Here is a 9,020-nt window from a genome sequence, read left to right as displayed (position 1 = left end):
TTAAACCACATACCATGTTTTACAGATGTACTAATGGATTTAAAGACCTACTGCGATCATTTTATATCATCTTTTTGAAAAATGTTCTTTTAATCATGATTATGCCATTTTTAGGCAAAAAAACCCCCAAACTTTTGCTTTCTATTCAGCAGGAGTTCTTATAGAAATTCATCTCTCCATTATTGATGCAGAGTAAGCCTGCCCTTATTTCCCATCATCCCTTTGTTTACACTCTCTCTTCAGTTTTGAACCAAATGCTAACTCAGACGAGGAAAACAAAAGATCTATTTATCTGCAAGTGGATGCATCAGAATGGAGCAGAGCAGGGAGCTAGTGTCACGCCAACTCTAGCATTTATGTCACATCTACAAGCTTTTTCAAACGGCTGTTTCTGATTCAGAATGATTTGTAGAAAGAAACCCTCAGAAATGCAGTTTTAAGTTTCATTTTCTTAATATAATGGAAAAATGCCACAAGAACATGAATTAATCACCAAAAACAAGATTTTTTGTAGTGGGTCTTTTTAAAAAAAACTTACATTAAGTAAAATGATTTATTTTCAATTATGATATTTTTTTGTAACCTGGTTTTAAAAAGTCTTTGGAGTTTTTTGTGCACTCTTTAGGACCTCTCTTGTATTCCTTTCAGTCATGCTGTGTGAAAGAAAGACAAAGCCTTGCAGGGAACAAGATGTGGCTCCTGACAGTTAGACTTGAAAGCTTGAAAATAAACAAGTTCTCCAAAGACAAAGAAGCCATTGACTCCCTCTTTGCATCTCCCTCTCTCTCTCCCACTTCTTGTTCTCCACAGCTTTGCTCTCCTTTCCTGTCTCTCCCTCTCTCCGTCTTTTCTTGCTATTGCCGTTTTAGATGCGATGAGGGTGGAGAGGGAGTGGGCGGGGAAATAACCGCCACCCTGCTGCACTTGTTGTCCCCTCAGCTGCTGGCTTCTTCTCGTCTTCTTTCATCCAAACTGTTCTCCCTTTTGTTGTTGTTGTTGTTGTTTTCTCTACCAACACGTCATCTGCTTCCAACACAAAAAGTTCAGCTTTACTTTCTTTAATATTCCGTCTCTAAGCCATGACAAAGCAGATGTTTTAAATAAATCCAGTTGAAAGTTGATTCATGTTCCCTGGGAAGAAAGTGAGAGATGTTCACAGCTTGAACGAGGAGAGACAAGCCAGGGTGATAACGTGTGCTTATGCACGACTTATGTGTGTCAGTTCATTCATGCACTTACACTCCAGTGGTATGAATCATTAGATACACTGTGTACATAAAGTCTTACACCTCTGTTGACTGTTCGACGCCCTGTCCAGGAATTATAATCCTGCCCGACTTCCACTCCGAGCAGGTTTTGCATGCACATGCTTTGTGAGTTTGTGAGGGTTCTGCGTGTCTGCACTGCCTGTGGTGGCTCTGGTTAGCGGGCTACCACACCCATTGTCCATGATAATTACACAGACTCAAGCCATCTGTGTTGCTGACCCACAATCCAGAGGAAACAGGGACTGCTGTCTGGATGACCCACAATAACTGCTGGAGGAAAAAGTAAAAAAATTGAGTTTGGGTTCATCTTTTGATGGAATGATGCATTACATCACCCAACCAACGAACTGGTGAAGGTGGCAGCAAAGTGGCAGAAAGGGGGGGCTCAAAATATGTCTGTGGATACTGCCCACCCTAAGCCCCCACCCAACAGTGTGCGTTCACATACAAGCACTGACAAGATCTCAGCTCTCTTTTTTATTATTCGTCTTTCTTTCTCTGCAGAGCGTCTGTCTGTCACTCTGATTAGGAACGGACAGAATCACATAAAGCTGGGAAGGAATAAAAAAAGGGCGGGATGGGAGATAGAAGGACTTATGATGTGGAACAAATAAGACAAGGCTCCACTGTGATGCTCTGTTTGTCAAGCACGTTATTAAGTTCACTTCCTGGGATCTTTTTGATGGGTGGAAATTTTAAATTAATCTGAAGAAATGTTCACTGTAAAATGCTACTTCACAGCTCTGCTTTCGTATTTGGATCATAACGGAAGGGTGTTTTGGGGAAAGTGAGGCATTAAGAATTACTTACAGACGAATAAAATAATTTAGTTATTTGAAATCATTTTTTACACAGTATTACTTAATAAACCTGCAAATGTTCTTTTATTTTTTTTATTTGTTTTACCATAGGTTTGCTTTCAACATTTTTAAAACACAGTTTTTTTTAAAAAAAGGGGAGACAAATAATTTGAGCTTAATATGATTAAAACAGAAGATATTTGGGCCACTGGAGAAAAGGGCTAATAAATAAGCCACCAGAAATTTTGTTTTATTTTCCAACTTAAAAAAGAAAAAATAGGTTTTGTTATTTATGATTAGTTTCACATTTCTAACTTTTTGTTCAAATATTGTCTTTTTTTTTATTTCAATTTCATTTCCAGAAATCGAACCTTTTCTCAAATTCTAATCCGATTTTAAGTTTTGCTCTCTCTCAATTTTTTTTTAATGTTAAGACTTGTATTGATAGCATTTTGGAATTGTTCCAGTACATGTTGATAATTCAAACTATTTTTTCCTGAACTTCTGTTTCAGAAATCTGTCTTTCTGTCATTCAATATTTCACTGAATTTAAAATTTGGTGTTTTTTTTTTTTAGAAATCTAACCTACAATCTTGACTTTTTAGAATAAAAACTGTACAAATCTTGTACTTATTATTTTTAGGATTTTTACTTGTCGCCCTGTTGTTTTCCGTAGAGTCACACCCAAGCATACTTTTGGAAAATAGGTAAAGGAGACCAAAACAACTCTTTTTAAAATTATTTGTATTTAAACTTTATTTAACCAGGTGAAACCCATTGAGATCTGGATCTCATTTTCAAGGGCGACCTGGCCAAGAGGTCAGCATCACACGTCTCATAAATTCAGTATAAATACAGTATAATACAGTATAGTTCCCAAATTTATTTCGAACATGGGGAACATGTACGGTAGATGAAAAACATCTTTTCACTGCTCTTTTTTCATTAATTCATACTTTGTTTTATGTTTTACACAAAAATTCAAGCTATTTAAAGTTTTTTTCTGACATTATTGAAGAACCTTGATAGCAAAAACAACTATTTGGATGCAATATGTAGAAAAAGAAATATCTTCAATTGAAACAATAGGGAGAATTGGAGTTTGCACTCATCTCTTCAACTAGAAAGTCATCAGATTAAGTCCAACCATTACTTTAAAATCAAGAGAAATAAAATTGTCTCTTGAATAAAATTGGCATTAATAACAATTTTGACATTTATTCAAACCATACTCGGTAATATTCCTTTTTTAATTTTGTCGTTGATCATTTTATATTGCTTAAACAAAACTCAATTGGCATTTTTTTAGAGTTTGGCTGGACTTTCTCTGGTATACTGTCTCACTAAAATAAGACAAACCTTCTCTGAAAAGCATCCTGCTTCAATGAAAGCATCTTTTTATAACTTTTCTTAAGAGTCAAGTTCAGACTTAAAACTAAAATAAAATAGAAAATAAAGCTAAATAATCGTTTTTTTAGATTTTGTGAAATTAAATTTAAAGGGAAAAGATGAAAAAAGGTCAGATAAATCTAAACATAATGTTACTTACATGTGATGTTATTATTATTCATGTCATATATTCACTGTTATCTGTAATGTAAAATCATGTGATGGCTGGGAAGACAAATGCTCTGCAGAGATGTTCAGAAGAAGAAAAAAAAATAAAGTAAGCCTGAGAAAAACAATTAAAAAACAACAGTTTTCATTGAAAATAAGACATACTGTTTTTGTGTGTCCCTGATAAAACTGTGGATAACAAGACTCGATTGTTGCCAAATTAAGTGTAAAACTTTCATTACAAAACTGGAACATTTGCTGGGACTTAAGAGTTAAAAAATCTCGGCGCCTGCTTAACCAAATTACACAAAATGCTCCTAATTTCACAAGTCCATCAAGTGTGTGGCTGAAACAATGAAAAGAAAGAAGGTGGGAGATGCTGTGAGGGAGGGAAAGTGATGCAGGCATGGAGAGGTGGCAGAGGTTGGAGCACGAGGAGGAAAGGAAGAGGTGTGAAAGTGAGGGAGGGGGGTAGACGGACAAACAGTAGGTATGGATGCAGAAGATAACAGAGTGAGGTAAAGAGGGAATGGGGGTGAGAAAACAGGAACAGTGAGCGAGGAGGAGGCTGAAGAGGAGGAGAGGGAGGGTGTTCATCAGAGTTCAGAATGTGCTGTGCTTTAGATTTGTCTGTAAATGTCATCGACTGTGCTTGAGTTACATACAGCGCGTTCACCCAAGTCACACGCACGTCTATAATAATGCACAGGAAAATCACAGACATTAGAGAAGCGTTAGTCCGCCCAGCTTGAGCCTGTTATTCTCTCATCTTTCCCTCTCTTCATCCTCATCTCTTCTTCCGTGTGAAGATTGTGAGGGGACACTGAAGTGCTCTTCACCTAAATCAGAGATTCAGACAACAGAAACACATCTGTGTATTAGATGAATGCCAGAACATTTGGAAACATTAAACTTAAAAGGGAGGATTCTGACTTTTTTTTTTTTTTCACAGCTGATTGCTCTTCTGAGAGTGGCAGCGTGGGAAAATGCCTCGCCGCTCTGTATATGTGGTCTTCCTGCCTCCGAAGAAGACAGAACAAGATAGCAGTTCGACAAAAGGTTTGTCATCCAATTAAAAGCTTCTCTTTGGGTTCAGTTTCTTATCAGGCAGAGCAGAGTCGGCTTCCTGTGCCTGTCAAAGAATGGGCAGGGAAGAGAGGAGAAATCCTGTTTGTAAATCACACCGCAGAGACGCTGTCGCTGTCAGGGGACTCTGTTTACTTTGTTTTACCACCACTGTCTTATCCTGTTGACACGGCAAGGCGCTGGTGTGTATCGCTGATGTAACAGTGCGGTCAAAAACACACATTCAGCCTCCATCCTGTGCACCTGGTGCCAGTTTACAAGTAAGCAAAAAAAAAAGAAAAAGAAAAAAAGGAGATGCACTTCACCTCTCTTGTTTGATGCCTCACCCTCTTGCTATCAGCTCAGGGGGGAAGCAGAAGGTCAGAGTGTCTGGGGTGGCAGGAAACAGCGCCACACCTGCACTAATCGAACAGGCCACGCCAAATCTCTGATCAAGAGAAGGTTTTTAAATTACACACATATTTATGTGTTTCAGGAATGTTTTTTATTCCTATGAACTAAGGGTGACTCCATTCATATAATTTGTGACTTGAAATACGATTCATAGTTGATATTGGTTCACTTTGGACTATCTGATTCATTCCCATCCGACATTTTTAGTAAAAAATTCAAGCAGTGTGACTCAGAGATAAATACCTGGTACTGAACAGTACAGGTGATGTTTTCCGGATTCCTTGTATTTCTTGCAAGATAATCAATTGTACATTTAATAGGTGTATAAAAAACAAGTATACAGGAATTAATTATTGATCTATTCACATTTTAGTTTCCAAACTGTATTTTCCAAAATAAAAAAAATAATCAATTTATTTCAATTCGAAACAATTTTATAATGGTATAGGTCGATTCAATAAACAATTTGCCACAGATCAATCTGGCTGGATCGTAGGAATATAAATCAATTATTCAATTAATCAGTACATCCCTAACATAAACTATGAAATAAACCATGTTGCTAGTTGTTAAACTGTGGTTAGTTGGATTTAACCATGACATTTAGAAGTAGATGGGGAAAAGAACGTGTGTTGAAAGAGTTCCTTAGTGATTTTTTTTATTTCGATTTTTTGGGGAGTAGCTCATTTTCAGTTATTAGAAAACACAAAAACCTAAATAAAGTTTGTCATTAATTTATTGTTTGAGGAAAAAATATTAAGTGTGGCTTTTCAAGCATTTTTGATTCCCTTGCTGTCAATTTCTGTAATTAAACTATAATTGATAACATTTTAGAAATTATTTTATTTCAAATATATTTTTGTAAATATACCGTTAAAAAGTTAACAAAACATTTTGACTTTGCTTTTTGCAAAACATATAAACAATCAATATTATTTGACCAAAAATTGATAAAGTCAGATTTTTTAGATTAGAATTTCTTATTGCTCTATTTTTTTTTTCTTTTTGGCCCTAATCTTTCTCCTTACTTCAGAAATAAACTTGAAATAAACTCTCCTTTGGAAAAAATCAGCTCAGAGAGATCAAAAATATTAAAAGTAGGCAAATAAAAGTATTAAATGTGTTGACATTTTACATATTAAAAATGTCAAGTTTGCTTAGGTATCTAAGAAAAAGTAAAATAGTAAAACATTGAAAAACATAATCAAAGTTCACTTTATTTCCTGTTTGCAGGTAAAAACAGGTTTGAAAGCTAAAACAAAATTCAGGGAATAATCGATCTGCATTTGAACATGTCAGAGTTAAGAAGTAGCAGGAATGAGTTCACGTTTCCTGTTTTCAATATTCATCTTTACCTGACGACTTTCCGTGATTCTGAAATCTTAACATGTGTAATTATCTTAATCTGAACAGCTCTAATTATCTCTGACTGACGTAAATGCCCACTGCGAACCGAGCCGCGCTCGCGCCACTCTCGGTTCGTGGGATTCGGATGTGATGTCAGCACGGCAGCGCGCTCTTAACGGTTCCCTCGGCAACGCGGCGTGCGGCATTGACGCCAGCTTCGGAGCCCGGCTCGTGGTAAATGGGCGTGACTCACCAACGTTGGCCCCCACCCTCCCTCGTCTGTGGCGTCAGCGGGGGGCGGGGCTCCAGTCAAGAGAGAGCGAACGAAACACGACACCAGAGGACGGAGGCAGGGGGGTGGGGGTGAGGAGTCGCGTTGAGTGGTGTGAGAGTGAGTGGAGGGACTAAAAAGTCCGTGAAGAAACAGAGGCGGCTCTCCAACCTTCATTTCTGTCAAAGAAGTCACGGAGCTTTGCGGCAGAGAGATGCCAAACAGCGACGAAGATGCAGCGGAGACGGAGTAAACTGCTACCGGGCAGTTAGCGAGAGAACTTGGGAAAGAGGACAGAGAGAGCATTACGGCTGCCTCCAATCGGGACGGCGGACCGTTTTCCCCCCGCAAGTTGAGCAGATTCAAAACTCCACGAGTTACGGGAGGACAAACTGGTTCTTGGAGGCAAAACGAGTCTTTTTCTCCCCCCTTTATTTGAGTGGTTTGCTCCAGAGTCTAGAGCGCGCGCGGCAGCTCGACAGGAGAGCCGCCGGAGCGGTAGCTTAGAAAGAGAAGAAAAAAAGTTCAGCCGTGTGTCTTCACCTAGTTTTCCAGAGCGGGAGGAAGAGGCCGAGCGACTGACTTCTTTCCAAAAGCGACTTCGTGGAATTCTTCCAGCTCAGTTTTCCAGTTCTGTCCTGCTGAACAACTCAAGCAGAAAGAATGAAAACACCTGGAGACACTGGTACGTTATTTACACTATGACTTCTACCATGACCATTTTCCACCATTGTCCTCGTTGTTTACTTGGTGTCGGGGTGGGTAAAAGAACCCACATCGCCTGAACTTCCAACACCAATCAAACCTGTTGATTAGGAGTTTGCTCTCCCGAGTACGCAGGCGCGCTTGGTTTCGCTTGAAAAAGTAATGGAAATCTGGTGCAGGTTTAGTACAGTACACCGGTTCAAGAGGAAGTGGTTTCACTGCCATACAGTTTGTCAGTGACAACTTTTTTTCAGCACCAGCTAACTTTTCATAGATCCTTCAAATTAAAAGTCTTGATGTGACTGGATCTAGAGAAGTAAACATTGAGGAAGTTGTTATTAACCCACTAACTATATATGTTTGTGTGGTACTTGGCCTGTCAGCATATTTGGGTAAGGTGGGGGGGATTCCCAGCAGTCAGCTGAGGTCTGTGTGTCTCTTTGTTTAATTCCTGAAATGCTTGCATAAGTTTGTTCTTTCTCCCTTCTTTTGAAGCTAGTGCAAATTTTCTCCACAGAAGAGGAAGTGGAAGTGCCATCCTGTATGCTATATGTGCAGTTTTTAATGCTCGCCTGTCATGATTTTCTACAGTACCTTGTTTAAATTTAATGCATCTAGATCCCATGCCGTGCAGCAAACGTGCACACATGTTCGTTTTCCTCCTGGAACACAATGTGATAACTTTTTAAGGCAGTTACTGGTAAGCATCTGGCACAGGGCCATGTGTAAGCGTGACTGACAAACCGGGCAGGACCTTTTCCACTTGGGACGATCCCCTCCCCCAACCATTCCCTCCTGACTCCTGCTGCACCCAGCCCGGGCCCGTTGGCCCTCCACATTCCTGCACACACACTCGCACCCTGCAGCAGCCTGGAGGAGGCTGCTGTGACACCACACCACATCCCAACACCGCTCGCTCTTTTACAAGTAACTCTGTGTTTGTGTGGCTGCAGACAGCCCAGGACTTTTCTAGGAAAACCCTTAAAACAGATCAGTAGTAGAGTTTGATGCATGTGGTAACAATACAGCTTAAAGCGATGCAAAATAGCATTTTTGAGCTGATAAATTTTGTTTTTCCACTGTTTGGTGGTATAAATCGTTTTAATTTTTTAAAAATAAATTATCCCTGTTAGAATAAATCCAACCCTGAAGCAACATTTATAAAAACATTCTTCTTAACACTTCTTAACAAGTGTAAATATTGAACTGGTTGCTCAGTGGTGTTGCCTTGATCTTTTAGATCTTCAGCTGGTATCCGCTTTTGCACATAAAAGAAGCTTTAACCAATCTGTATTTTCATAGTTCAGACTAAACACATTTGCAGACGTTTGTGGATCTGCGGTTGGATGAAAAAAATGTACTTATTCCTTCCTGGAATTTATAACATAGGATTATATCTGGTGATAAGCTGCTGGATTTTGCATCACTTTTTTTTTTTTAGCAGTTGATTTCCGTAGCATCTCTTTATTTTTACTCAAGAAAAACAATCTGTGTTAAAATCTCCCCATGCAAGTACCAGAAAGTCATAAAAATGTTAACATCTGCTTACCAGACAATATTGCAGGTCATCTATCTACTTTGCAGTATAAATTA

General features: G+C 38.8%; 1 protein-coding gene across 1 annotated transcript in view; it reads left to right on the top strand.

Moving 5' to 3' along the window:
• Positions 1–6,664: 6,664 nt before the first annotated feature.
• Positions 6,665–9,020, top strand: part of erfl3 (Ets2 repressor factor like 3) — a 42,891-nt gene continuing 40,535 nt past the window's right edge. The window contains exon 1 of the mRNA XM_024267781.2: positions 6,665–7,407. Within this exon, the coding sequence (XP_024123549.1) occupies positions 7,386–7,407 (22 nt within the window). The 5' untranslated portion in view covers positions 6,665–7,385. The remainder of the gene's footprint in view (positions 7,408–9,020) is intronic.

This window comes from Oryzias melastigma, linkage group LG16 (assembly GCF_002922805.2).
Source record: "Oryzias melastigma strain HK-1 linkage group LG16, ASM292280v2, whole genome shotgun sequence".
NCBI lineage: Eukaryota > Metazoa > Chordata > Actinopteri > Beloniformes > Adrianichthyidae > Oryzias > Oryzias melastigma.
The sequence above is the reverse complement of the archived record's forward strand: the minus strand, read 5'-3'. Positions and strand labels throughout refer to the sequence as shown.